Genomic DNA, 14,749 nt, shown 5'->3' with positions numbered 1-14,749 from the left:
ATTTAAACAAATTTGTGCTTAAAAAAGCTAAATAATGCCAATGAAATAAGAACAATTTTCTTGAATTAAGTGTTTATGAAAAAAGTAAACTTATTTCAAGATTGAAAAAAAACTAAATATACAAAGTGATCAAAAGCAAGTTAATTTTAATAAACTGACTGTAACTGGGACTCAACTCAATACGATCTGTTCATACTTTCACTATTTAATCTCTGCTGACCTCTAGTGGACAACGTAAAAAATTAACGGTAGAAAGTTTGACATTCATACAATTCCATAATAAAGTTTTAAAGTTATATTTGTGTGTAGCCCTTCAATAATCTAGGTCCATAAGACCTTTGAAGATAACAGTCTGTTTGACGAATATCTTTCTATATTTTAAAAATGATCCAGTGTTTAATACTGTAGCATTTGATATATATATTTCAGATTTCAACCACATGGCACTCTTGACCTGCTTGAATTTATAGTAAGCATATGTATGTTTTTTTTTTTATAATATCTTAACTTAATAGGTCACCCAAAAAATAAAAAATCTGTCATCATTTACTCACCTTCATGTTGTTAAAAACCTGTATAAATTTCTTTGTTCTGATGAACATGAAGGAAGATATTTTGAGAAATGTTTGCAACCAAACCATTTGTGGACCCCATTCACTTCCATAGTAGGAAAAAGTATACTATGAAAGGGAATGGGGCTCACGAACGATTTGCTTACAGACATTCAAAATCCAAATATCTTCCTTTTTGTTCATCAGAACAAAGAAATGTATGCAGGTTTGTAACAACATGAGGGTGAGTAAATTATGACAGAATTTTAATTTTTGGGTGAACTATTCCTTTAAGTCAATATCAGTTAATGTAATGTAGTGTTAGTTCAGAAATCAACTTTCAAAATTACAGTCAATATTATTTCGTACAAAATGCAGTAGCTGTACATTTTGTGTAGGCCTACAAATATTTGCAAGAAATGTATAAATCTCAATGGTTTTTGCTCGAAGCACCAGAAAAGCTGGTGGATCACGCTTTTCCCGGTTATTTTCAGTGGTTATCTGCCATTACCCATCTCAAACTACAACAATATTAGGATTATAACCATATCTAATGTGTTTAAAAGATGTGGAGAGAGCTCATGAGAGAGCTGCGGTGATGTCACTCCGATGTTCAAATGGCCGTCCGTTAATCACAGTTATTTTACCAATTGAGATCATTTAAGTTCATGTATCAGATTTGCCAAAACACTCCTGTCAAATAAACAAATGTCATAACCATAACCTTACCTTCCCATAACCCAAACCAGGGCGTGTTCGAGGTTACTCAACGCCGCGCAGACCCACAAGCGTATGACGTTGAAGTACCGCGGTATTGTTTCGAATGCACATAACGCAACCTACGCTCTCGCGGTACTTTGATGCCACACATCTGGCTGGGCCATCACGTGGTGCGAAACCATCTTGCAAATTTGGTTGGATAGAAATGCAGATCCATGATATCCTACCTGTTGAAACCGCATGCCATTGGAAAAACGCCCATAGTGATACTTCCGCCTGTGTAATACTTGTTTTAGTGAACGCGTAGTCAATGACATTACCCGATTTCACTTCATCATTCAATTTTCTGGATCTTTTATCACGAGCACAGGAAATTCGAAACCATTACTCCATGTTTTTTACGGTGCGGGCGTTCCTAAAACGCGCAGAAACGCAGCGGAGCTATTCAATAATCTAACGTAATATACACTTCATGTTGTACAAACATACCAAATGTATTTATTGAACTCTACACCGATATGAAGAGCCAGTGTCTACTCGTTTTACTTTTATTACCAATACAAGGTAAGACGATAGTCTAAGTTATGTTCGGTTTCATTTACTTAGGCTATAATAACGTCATGCCGTTTATTATTACAAAATCTTTAAAAATGGCGTTACATGTATACTGAGTTAACCTGGATATTTTATTAACTGAGTAAGTTCATGTCAAAGATTGAAATCAATAAGTGCAAATTAAACTTTGACGCTCTTAATCTGATCTAGATTTCACAGACAGGGTCACTATTGGTTAAATAGTACAGGTGTTGGTCACAAATTTTTGGAGGATACTAAAACTACTAATTTTAGAATTAGTAGGTAATAAAAACTATATCCGATCATTACTTCAGGTAATATCAGCTGTCATATTAAAGGTATAGCGGAAGATTTTCCCGAATTATTTTAAAGATCTTCGCTCTGTTTACAAGTTTCTGTCGGCATGTTTACCGTGTCTCTGCGGTTCGTGACTTGTGCCAGGGCTAGCATCGCTAATCATAGCTTACATCAACTTTTACTAGCAGTGATTTTAAATGGATTTCTCCAAATAGCATGACAAAATGTACCTTTCCAGTAGAAACTTCGTGTGGGAAGCCCAACCTGTCCTTTTAGCTCACGCCAGCGTGTGAAATAGTCTCTCATAAACATTCTGGTCTTGTTTCTTTCTTTATAGTCCTTTCTCTTCTTGTCATACAATTCGTAGACACTTTTTCTCTTGCGACCCTCAGACATTTTGAAAAAAAAAACACAGCGAGAATGCGAGCTTCAATGAATAGTTGAAACCGTAGCACAACACACATACACGTGAAAGTGCGCATGTACAGCAAGCGAACCTAGAGGCGAGCACGTACAACGGTTATACGTCAAAATATAATCAGAATGATTGACATCTGGGATGACCAATAGTCTTGATGATCCACCCGGAAAACGGAAATCTTCCGCTATACCTTTAAGGGTCAGATTTACTAAATGGGGCAAATAAGCGCAAGAGCGCAATTCTAAAAAAGCGCGTCTGGGAGTGGTAATATCTTCGGGTTATTTACTAAAAAGGTGCATAACACGGGCGTAACAGCTGATTTCCATAATGACCAAAGCAATCTACTAAGAGCATTAGTTAGTTCAGGGTCGCAAATTAGTTCAGTGTTGCAAATAATCTACTAACCCCTGATACGCTTGAGTTCAGCACCACAGAAATTGCAGATCTGTTTCTGTGTCTTTTTTACTGACATTGGGTTTCATGTGTTAACCTTGATCTGTTTCTGTGTGTTCGCCAGGTGTGTTTAATGAAAAAACACAAGAACAGAAGTCTGTAGATGTGAGTTTATCAGTGACGGAAGGAGAAAGTGTGACTCTTGAATCTGCTGTTACTGAAATACAGAGAAATGATCTGATACTGTGGACATATGGAGACACTCGAATAGCTCAGATGAATAAAGAACCTGGCAAGATCTCATTATATGATGGAGATAATGGGATGTTTAGAGGCAAGCTACATCTGAATAATCAGAACGGATCTCTTACCATTACAAACATCAGAACTGAACACACTGGAGTTTATAGGCTAGAGATTATCAGCAGTGGGGTTTTATCCAAGACATTCAGGGTTACCGTCAGTGGTAAGTAACTTGTCATTGCATGTAATTAATATGTTTTAAGATAAATGCAAAGCTGATGCTGAAGAATTTCCAATTTGATCTCTTTATATTTAACTGTTCATACTGTTCATAACAACACATGTTTACAGAGGGTCATATATAAGACAGATCCTTTTATTATTTATGAACATGTCATATTGCTGCATCATGGGGTCTGGTCATAAAACTAAAAGTATCTGTAGACAATATTAGCACTTCCATTTTTTTGTTTTCCAGCTTTTCTGCCCATTCCTGTCATTACCAGAGACTCTACACAAAGTCCTTCTTCAGGTTCACAATGTGTGTTGTTGTGTTCAGTGTTGAATGTGAGAGACGTGAGTCTGTCCTGGTACAAAGGAAACAGTTTATTGTCAAGCATCAGTGCGTCTGATCTCAACATCAGACTCTCTCTACCTCTGGAGGTTGAATATCAGGATACAAACACATACAGTTGTGTACTCAACAATCCATTCAGAAACCAAACTCAATATCTTAACATCACTCAACTCTGTCAGATCATTACTTCAGGTAATATTATCTGTCATATTTACTAAACGGGGCAAATTAGTGCAAGAGCGCAATTCTAAAAAAGTGCGTCTGGGAGTGGTAATATCTGCGGTTATTTACTAAAAAGGTGCCAATTAAATAACACGGGCACAACAGCTGATTTCCATAATGACCAAAGCAATCTACTAAGAGCATTAGGTCGCAAATAAGGGAGCAGGTGCAGGTGATCTACTAACCCCTGATGCGCTTTAGTTCAGCACCACGGAAATTGCAGCTGGAAATTCGAATTCCCGGCTAACAAAGCCATAGTACACTCAAAAGAACTAGAGGACAAAATTACCATCGCCAAAATGATGGTTTGTGCTGGTGCAAGCTGTTAGTAAATCTGCCCCTAAATCTCAGTTTAAAGTTACAGTTATGATATTGTCTCTCTTTCTCTATTATAGCTAATGGCCTTCACCCAGGTTACATAGCATTGATTTGTGTTTTATGTGGGATTGCATTTGCTGCTGCGGTTGGGATTTACTGTAAGTGCAAGTCTGGAAAAGCAGTTAAAAAAGGTAAGTTTGATTTATAGCTAATACTGCATGAGAAAAATATCAGTATGTCAAAGTAGTTAATAGTAGGAAAATACAGGTTCTCAAAGCTGGCAGAGCAAGCAATTAATCCTCATCAATGAGACCCATTTAATTGTCCTGTACCAGTTCATCTCCATTGGTTTATTCCAAGCCCACCTCTTCCCCAGCACCACCTGCCTAGATTTGCTACAGGTGTTCTCCATATGTCCTTGTAGCAGCATGTATTCCTATTTTCTGTAATTATGTGCATGATTCATCAAAAGCTTTCACTCATGCCAACAGCAGTATAGGAGTTTAAAATGCTAAAACTACTTTCCGCGAGGTGTTATGACTGAAATGTAAAAAAATATGAATTTTTTAAAAACGGTTTTAAAATGATAGGTATTGTATTGTATTTTAATTTCACTAATTATTTTCAAACAGCCCAACCTGCTGCAGAGGAGCTTGATAATCTAACTAATGGTAAGATACTGTCTGCATTACTGCGTTTATGTGTCTGATGATGCAGAATCATTTTATGTCATTCTTTATTATTTCATAAAAAAATTGTTTTAGTCAACAACCTTCTTCAAGACATACAAATGTTTGGTTAGTCTTCACAAAAGGGCAACATTACTACATTGTGTTAATGTTGGCTCTATTCAATTATTCAACTATTCAATTTGTGCATACATTTATAAACAAAGATTATGTACTAAAAAGCCAGGTTATAACTGCATTGTGTATATGGCCTAATCTCTGCATTTGTGTGTGTTGGTAAAAGCCAGCATTTACATCAGAAAAAAATCTGTTTGATTTCAGGAAGGGAAACGTTGAATCAGGTGACAAATGTACAAAACGGACGTAAGTCACTGTATACGTATCTATAAGTAGTTAAGTTACATTGTGGAAAGGTTTCATTTAAAAAATCTGTGATTATTGTTAAAACAGATCTTATTCAAGGTGACCAAATTGCTGAGCCAGACGATGGTAAGATAGTTTACTAATATAAAATACTGTACTCAATCTCTTTGTGTGCTTGGACGGAAACAGCAACTTTTATATCAAATCTGTGTTTGTTTTCAGTGGAAGGAGCAACATTTAATCACGAGACAAATTTACAAAACCGTAAGTTACCGTACAAGTAAGTGTGCATGTTTAGTCAATTACGAGAAGCTATGATGTCAAAAGATTCAAGTTTGTGTTTGTTGAAACAGATCTGAATGCTAAGGATGAAGTTGTTCAGCTACATGAAAGTAAAATACCGTATTTTTCGGACTATAAGTCGCTCCGGAGTAAAAGTGGCATTAGTCAAAAAATGCATCATGAAGAGGAAAAAACATATATAAGTCGCACTGGGCTATAAGTCGCATTTATTTAGAAAATTCTTTTTTTTAGTCTGCATATTTTAATAATTGGAGTTTGTAATCTGCAGAATAGGATTTTCTTTGGGGTCATTTTGTAAAGTCTTTCTCAGTTGTCTTTCAATTCAGTTTCAATTGTTTTCAGTTAATTTTTTCAGGAGTGGGCTAGTAGAGCAGCATAAGACGCCCTCTGGTGGCTGTAGACAGTAATGTTTATATTGGTTCATGTTAAATTTGGCATGTAAGTCGCACCTGACTATGGGGCTGTTTACACTTGGTATTAAGATGTGTTTTCATTGATCGGATCACAAGTGGACGAGAGAGACACATTACGTTTACACCTGGTATTTCAATCCGTCTCTTTTGTCCACTTTCGACCGCTTCTGTGCTGAATACTATGAGGGGGTGGTCTGTGAGATGGTGGGCGAGTCTCTCTGCTGTCATTCAAACCCGAGCGGGAGTAATTATGAGTTTATATGGACCCAAGCTAATATTATGTCGGAGTGCACTGCTTGTTTAGCAAGTAAACATGCTGCACAGTGTTTTGTACATGAGTATGTAAGACCTTTCTTTGAATTCTCAGCGCAATTGATGAAATAGGATCGCGCAACTTTCACACGCTTTCAAAACGAAACTACGGAGATCAGCCGCTTAGTTTTATCATTGAAAGGCTAAAAATAGCGCTGTTCACCGAATGTTCGCGCCAGAAGTCAAAAAAGATGTAAAACTTGTGTTTAATACCTCAGATTAGATAAATGGGCGGAGAGAAGGCGGTCGCGTGTGGCTGTTCGAACGCATTCAACCACATGTGCGTTCCGCAACTCCAAAGCGATCCGATCGAAAGTGGTTTCGACCACCTCTGGATGCGGTTGAAAGTGGTCGAAAGTGGACGAGCTCAAAACGTTTTGAACACCGTTTACACCTGGCATTAACGTCGTCCACTTGTGATCCGATCGACGAAAACACATTTTAATGCCAAGTGTAAACAGCCTCTATAAGTCGCAGGACCAGCCAAACTATGAAAAAAATTGCGACTTATGGTCCGGAAAATACGGTATTTGATTAACCTTTTTGGAATCCATTCAGCTTATCTGGGTATGGCGATAGCTTGGCACAATCCATTGAGTCTGATTAGACCATTAGCATCAAAGAGTTTGGGTATTTGTCCTATTTAAATAATCTTGACTCTTCTGTAGTTACATCGTGTACTAAGACCAACGAAAAATTAAAAGTTGTAATTTTCTAGGCAGATATGGCAAGGACTATACTCTCATTCTGGTGTAATATTCAAGGACTTTTCTGCTGTAGGCTGCAGGAGGCGCAATGATATTACGCAGGCCCGAAAATAGTCCCCTTGGTAACTTTCAATATCAGGAGTTTATTTTCGGGCACTGCGTAATTTCAGAAGAGATTTTAAATGGGAAAAATATCGAAACTCTTTGGTAAGTTTTGAGTGCGATGCTGATGGTCTGGTTAGATTCAATGGATTGTGCTAAGCTATGCTAAAAGTGCTAGACCCAGAGATCGGCTGAATGGATTTAAAAAAAGGTAAAAATCAAATGTTACCTCTAGGCGAGCTGGAAAATGAGCCTATTTTCAAAAAAGTGGAGTGTCCTTTTAAGCTACTTCATGAGAAGTTACAACGTCAAAATGTTATAGTGTATTAAGTTTGTAATCATTATTGTTTAGGTTCATTTCCTTGGATAGAGGATGAGCTAGATGATGGTAAGGTAACATTTATGTCTCAGATACTGAATCATGTTAAGCTTGTGTTTGTATCAGCATTAGCAACAGAATAATATGTTTGATTTCAGGAGCGGAGAAAACATCTAACCAGAAAACAAATTCAATAAACAGTAAGTTACTGCATAGTGTTTGTATAAAGTAAATTATAGTTGCAATGCCAAAAGGTTTCATTGAATTAAATCTGTATGTGTTTTTACTAAAACAGGTCTGTATCCTGAGGAAGAAGATGATCGGATAGATGATGGTGAGATTTTGGTACCGCTCTGTGCACAAATAAACATTTACAACAAGTTAAACAGATATTGTAAGCTGTTTTACAAGTAAAGCCTTCTAGTGAGGTGCAGCAGATGATAAAACTTAGACAAATAGCTTTTGTATGAGGTTTATGGAAGATTCAATTATATCATTTCCATAACCATTTGATTTGTGTGCTTGACATTGATACAGATGTGATAACAATGCTAACAGTGAGCGAAAGAGAGTCGGTTACTCTACACACGGGTATTACTACAGTAAAAGAGGACGAGGAGATAGAGTGGAAGTTTGCCGAATCCAGAGTAATCGGTCAAGTTCAATTTAAAGTCATAGTTTTAAGGACAAAAACACCTGACGGGGAATTCTTATTTAGTAATGATGAGAGATTTAAAGACAGACTCCAGCTTGACAATCAGACTGGATCTCTGACCATCACAAACATGACGACTGAAGACAATGGACATTATAAACTACTGATCTCCAAAAAAGAGGTTCTGAAGACATTCAATGTTGCTGTTATTGTAAGTAGATCAATATTTGCATGTACTTATTGTCTTATATTAACAACTTAAATAATGTAACTGTTAGTTATAGGGTGCAGATTGTAAACACATTGTTACATTCCTTAAAAATTTTGTTCTCTCGTTTTATCGCCTTCTACCATTTATCCTCGGCAGAAAAGAGTGTCGACGATCAAAAGAAGCCATACTAATTGATAACAGAAGAAGAGCTCATAAGGAAACTAGTATGAAAACAGTACATATGAGCAGTGTTGGGGGTAACGCATTACAAGTAACGTGCATTACGTAATAATATTACTTTTCTGAAGTAACGAGTAAAGTAACGCATTACTTGATAAATGTACTCATTAATATTTGAGTTACATTTTTAAAAAAGTAATGCGAGTTACTTTTCAGTTTAATTCATTCAATTTAAAAATAAAATAATGTACTGAATTAAACTGAACATATTAACATAGAATTACACACTCTGTGCGCATGTGCGGAAACAATTTGAGTCAGAAACAGAGATGGCAGGCCAGAGCTTGACATTTTTGCAATCATAAAAAACACCTGCAAGACCTGAAAGAGATCAAGCCTCAGCCAAGTAAGAAAAAGTAACGTAAGCATTACTTTGATGAAAAGTAACGCAATTAGTTACTTTTTTGGGGAGTAACTTATTGTAATGCGTTACTTTTAAAAGGAACTTTCCCCAACACTGCATATGACTGTAAACACAAGCTGTATTCTTACAATCTGACATCAGTTTGGGACAGACTACAGTCTTTAAAGGATTGTCAGATTACTGAATTGTGTTTATTACTGTCTGGACATATACTGAACTGAATAACCCATGCATTCAGTGCAGAGCAGCTCCCACATTGTATGATAAGAGATGCAACAATTTGTCCATCTCGACTCTGTCTATAAAACATTGGGTTACTAAAAATACAGCTGAGAGTCTTAAATGTTCTATTCTGCCCTACAAAAGCAAATAACTTTAATGGTGCATTTACACCAACCGCGGTAGAGTCGGCAAAAACGCGCTAGTTGGACGCTTAAACATTTGAGTTTACTCGCTTCATTCGCACGTGAAATTCTAGTCATTCGAGACATTCACCCGGAAATCCACGTCATGGGAGGGGCTTCTGCGACTCTGCTGAGATTTCGCTTGCTTCCTGTAATCACGTCACTACTACAGCAAGGTCCTGATTGGTTAACGCGGCAAATCCGGAAAACGCGGAAATTCACCAAACTTCAGATTTTTCAACTTGTGCGTTTCTCAATTCAGGCAGACTGCGCCGCAGGATGCCTAATTGATTCTTTGCATTGACTTTACAAGTAAATTATTCGCACTTGCCGCCTCTACTGCGTCTGGTGTGAACCCTGCATAAGTCGATAGAGTGTGGAACTGAGAAAAATTCTTACTGAGAAAAAGTTGTTAGTGACTTTGCTTACAGTTATTTTCTTCTTGATGACTGAACAAAATTGCCTTAACATACTTATCCACATGATAAAAGAGGTCTTGAATTATGAACTTATTTTTGACCGTTTTCATTTTTGAAATCATTTTTTCATTTTATTTTTAAATTCATTAAAAAAATTTTTTTTATTCATACTGTTGACATACAGTATGCTAGAGCAGTGGTTCTCAAACTTTTTTGGCATGCAGCCCCCCTTTGTTTATGGTGGCCCTTCCTTGCGCTCTTCGTGGCCCCCCAAGAATATTTATGAAATAAAACATTCTGAAACATAAAATTTGACATTTAATACACAATGTAGTGCTTAGTTGGTTAATATCCTTATTTTTCCAAGGTTTATTAACACAGAATTTATAAAAAATGAATGTATTTTAAAAACGTGTTATTTGTCCTCAGGTGAGGAATAACACAAAAAAACGTGTTATTTGTCCTATCATTTTAGTATGCTCAAGTACTGTATTAACACAATATATGATATGATATTCTGTTTGGCAGCTTCACCATCAGCTTTGATAACTTGTGGTTTTGGTGAATATGATAAACTGTTTGTTTGGTTGAATAGCACATGAGCCAAATAAATTAAATTTGTAGGAGAGTATTTTAAACTTTTTTTTACAAGATTTCAAGAACAATTATATATACTATATGAGTATAAATACTCTGAATAATGATTGAAGGGAGTTTATGTCCACAAACATCTTAAAAGATATGAAGAGTTTGGTTCCAAAACGCAATAAATCCATTTTGACAAATTTTGGTAAAAACGTGTTTTCTATACCAAGAAAGTGACAAGATGAAAACAACTATTTTCTGTTACAAACTTTCACATAGCATCTTTAGGTTATAAAAACATAAAAAATTCAAATCCATAAGTTGATTTTCAAATATTTATTATAAAAACGGATTATTTTTTCCGCAAAATGCAATAAATCCATGGCAAGTTTTTTTTTTCAAAATGTTATAAATCTACTGAATCCTATATAAATGTGCATTCATCTTTGCCATGTTATATTCATTTAGTTGACTAGTTGTACACACTAATTAAAAATATAAACATTAATGTCATTAATCAAAACACTTACTTTGTCATATTAAGATCACTGTCATTGCGGTTACTTGACGTCCTCGCTTAACGTCTTTCACAGAGATCAGCTGTAAAATGTTTTTGGTCCTGCTCGATTTTCGTTGACTTTGAGTAAAATTATGGAAAGTTTTTCATAAGATCCTCTGGGGTCAATGTGTTAGCATGAGAAGCTTGCTGTCGGGAGAACAAGCACCCGTCTCCCGAGTGCCTCTCAGGGAAAATATTAGATGCTGATGGCTTATGTTTCTTTCCCATCACAGAAAACCATCACAGGTTTAGCGATGCAATTAAAGTATTATTTTGTTTTGTTTGTTGATCACGAAGTACAAAGTAGATGAGGAAAACTAGGACTCCGTGGACTCAGCGCGTCCGCCATTGCTTGTTTACATTACGTGACTGGTGGGCTGTAATATCAGAAATGGATTTATTGCGTTCTGTAAAAAAGGGGGAGTGGCGTTTATCGCATTTTGGGAAAAAAGGGAGAAAAGATGACAGAATAACACGGCGGATATTGGATTTTGCGTAAAATTAAGAATTTACTTTTAACTACTGACCTGATAATAATACTGATTTTGGCAGTAACTCATTTTTTTCAAAAATGGCGTTTATCGCGTTTTGGAACCAAACTCTTCATATGTATGCATAACTATATTTTTATTGAATGTAAACTGTATGATAGTTTATTGAAAGGTATATGAGGCGATAAAGTCTAATGAACACTTGATCTTGATGTTTTATATAAGTTAAGCCATGTTTTTACGACACCTGTTGACCTATATGTATTGACAGATTTTTCAAGTTTTTGATTCATGTTTGAAGCGTGGCATCACTTGTCAATTGGTAATTTTATAATTTAGAAATATGTTTATAATAAAATATGCGCTATGCATTCAGGTTTTTGTGTCTGTTTATAGTGTATAAAGGTGCTCTTTGAGTTGACAAAACCAGCCAAATGCCAAAAAATTGTGAATGTTCTTATTACTACACTGTCAGATAAAATAAAAACAAATAGTCCCTGACTTTCACTGGGATGGTACCCTTTCAAAAAGTACACTGTTACCCATAAAAGTAAATATTAGTACCTCAGAGGTACATGTTGGTATACCAAATGTATAAATAGTACATATGACTTTTTTTAAAGAGTACCATCCCAGTGAGCATTTTGATATTTTTGAGCACTGATTGTTCTCAGTAAACCCTTAGTACATTTTAAAGTTAAAATGAACGGTTTGATCACAATACATGGAAATCTAAGAAAAACATTTGGACCACATCTGGGGTGTGACAAAATGTCATTGTCAATTTATTGGTAGAGCAAGACAAGACAGGAATCCTTGGTATAAATATGGATGGTTATTTAAACCCGTCAGACCTGTTAGCCTACTTGTTCATCATTTTTTTTTAGTTTGTTTCCTTGTTTGTGTCTGGACGTCCGAGTGCAGTTTAGAAATGGAAAGCTGACAACAATTTCAGAAATCATCTTTATTCACTCAGATTTCACTTGACTCTGCAGTGATATGAAGAAAATTTTTTTATTCTTGTTATTCTTATTTTCTATCGGTAAGTGGTTTATGTTTTATTGTGGCTTTAAGTTTTGGTTTCACTCTCGAAGCAAACAGCATTATCTTTAACAAACAATCAAAATATCAAAAGTGAATATGTAATATTTTATACTGTAACGTGATTACTCTAAAATATGTTTACAGCAAAATTGTTGTCTATATTTTGTTTATAGTGTTTTAGAGAAAGAGAAGGGTTGCTTGTTGTTTTGCCTCTGGTGTATTGCCAACTTCTATCAAATAAAAGTAGCTATAGCTGGTTGCTAAATGTCGCTAGATTATGTCATACAGGTGAATCCAACTCATCTACATATCAAAAGGTACAAAAGTTGTCACAGGGAGGATACATTTTAAAAAGGTCATAATATGTATTCATATTTTGTACTTTTTAAAAGGTACTGCCCCAAATTTTGAAACTAGATACGGTTTGTCCAAGAAGTTGCAAGGTTTGTCCATACATAGATGACTGAAAAACACCAAAATTCGGACCACAAAATCTTTAAATTGGAAATGCATGCACTGCTAGAATTAAAATATGCAAATAAATAACATTTTAATTTTTGTTGCTCATGACCCGATAAAATGTTTGGCATGACCCGTAACAAAGAATGCAGTTTAAGTTAATACAGATAAAAATGTCTGCCAAATGCATAAAAGTAAATTAATTTGCGTTAAGCTTGGGATGATGGAAAACGTGTGTGAAATCAGTACACCTGAATTACTAACACAGATTTAAATATGAACAAGTTAAAACAGGAACTGTTCCACATCTGTGGAATTATCTGCCGGTCGTGACTTGATCTGCTGACACTGTAGCTGTCTTTAAGACTCGGATAAAACTCATCTCTTCCGCCATTTCTCTTTATCTCTACACTTCTTAAAAAAAATACTAACAATCCCTTGTATTTGTATACTGTGTTGGACTTGATGAGACTATTTCCAGTGCACTTATGTATTGCTGTTCTTATGTTGCTATAATTGCTTCTATTGTTTACCTCACTTGTAAGTCGCTTCGGACAAAAGCGTCTGCTAAATGACTATATGTAAATGTAACTGAAATAACCCAAAAAGTTTCCGTTTCTGTGTTCTCAGGTGTGGCCGTCAGTGATACAGGTGAAGTGAAAACGGTGTCAGTAAATGAAGGAGATACGGTCACTCTACAGACAGATGCTGAACTACAGATTGATGATCACATACTGTGGCTGTTTTTAAGGAAAGACATCCTCTTACTTCAATTCAATAGACTGACCAATAGAACCTCATTATATGACGGTGCTGATGGGAGATTCAAAGACAGACTGAATGTAAACCATCAGACTGGAGATCTGACCATCACAAACATCAAAGCTGAACACACTGGACTTTATCAAGTAGAGATTATTAACCCTAGAAACCCTTCATATAAGAGATTCAGTGTTACTGTCCATGGTGAGTAAGTCAAGTCTTACTATGTGGAATAGTACTTCTTGTCTAAGGACTAAAATAAAAAGAATAAAATACTCAGATGCAATGCAATGGTCCACAATAAAAGTAAAGCATGTGTGTAAACCAGTGTTTCTCAAACTGGGGGTCGCGGCCCACTTGGGGCCCTGAGATGGTGCCAGGGGGCCCCAGTTTTGTGACATTTTATAAAATACATTAATTATCATGAATTCTGTGTAATTAAACCTAAAAAAAATAAGGCTACTAACCAATAACAACACATTGCATAATTGTAATAAATTTTGTTTCATTTCAATTTTATGTTTTAGAACGTTTTATGTCATAAATTTTCTTTTGGGGGCCACGAAGGACACAAGGGGGGCCGCACACTGAAAAAGTTTGAGAACCACTGGTGTAAACAACCATGGCCAATCAAAACTTTGCTGTAAATAATGAACCAATATGATTTCAGATGCAGTAAAGTGAAACTGAAAGTAGCCAAGTATTTTTAGCAGCTTACTCCAACTAAAACAATTTTAAAAAAACTTAGAAAGAGAAGTAAATCTGGATTGACTGCAATGTCAAACTTATTTGCTTCACAAATAAGTTAAATTTTGTTTTGATTTTTTTGCTTTCTAGCTCATCTGCCTGTTCCTGTTATTAACTCTCCACAATGTATATCATCTGAACAATTATCCAGCTCAAACTGTTCGTTTTTGTGTTTAGTGTTAAATGTGACAGATGTGAGTCTGTCCTGGTACAAAGGAAACAGTTTATTGTCCAGCATCAGTGTGTCTGATCTCAACATCAGACTCTCTCTACCTCTGGAGGT

General features: G+C 35.8%; 2 protein-coding genes across 3 annotated transcripts in view; one reads left to right on the top strand and one right to left on the bottom strand.

The window, feature by feature from the left end:
- The window catches only part of LOC129453127 (SLAM family member 5), a 42,575-nt gene that overhangs the window by 27,383 nt on the left and 443 nt on the right, over nucleotides 1-14,749 (bottom strand). The window lies entirely within an intron of this gene.
- Nucleotides 1,568-10,741, top strand: LOC129453124 (uncharacterized). 2 transcript variants are annotated; one of them, XM_055217184.2, is made up of 13 exons: nucleotides 1,568-1,835; nucleotides 3,083-3,424; nucleotides 3,680-3,970; nucleotides 4,396-4,509; nucleotides 4,951-4,989; nucleotides 5,329-5,370; nucleotides 5,458-5,496; nucleotides 5,593-5,634; nucleotides 7,560-7,595; nucleotides 7,688-7,726; nucleotides 7,822-7,860; nucleotides 8,064-8,392; nucleotides 8,549-10,741. In XM_055217184.2, the coding sequence occupies exons 1-13, from the start codon at nucleotides 1,790-1,792 to the stop codon at nucleotides 8,585-8,587; spliced, it is 1,437 nt and encodes a 478-aa protein (XP_055073159.2). In that variant the 5' UTR covers nucleotides 1,568-1,789; the 3' UTR covers nucleotides 8,588-10,741. The 2 variants fall into 2 exon arrangements, with proteins under 2 accessions (XP_055073159.2, XP_073717459.1); XM_073861358.1 differs by lacking the exon at nucleotides 4,951-4,989.

The sequence above is a fragment of the Misgurnus anguillicaudatus genome, chromosome 23 (assembly GCF_027580225.2).
Source record: "Misgurnus anguillicaudatus chromosome 23, ASM2758022v2, whole genome shotgun sequence".
Classification (NCBI taxonomy): domain Eukaryota; kingdom Metazoa; phylum Chordata; class Actinopteri; order Cypriniformes; family Cobitidae; genus Misgurnus; species Misgurnus anguillicaudatus.
This window is presented reverse-complemented; position numbering and strand designations above follow the sequence as displayed.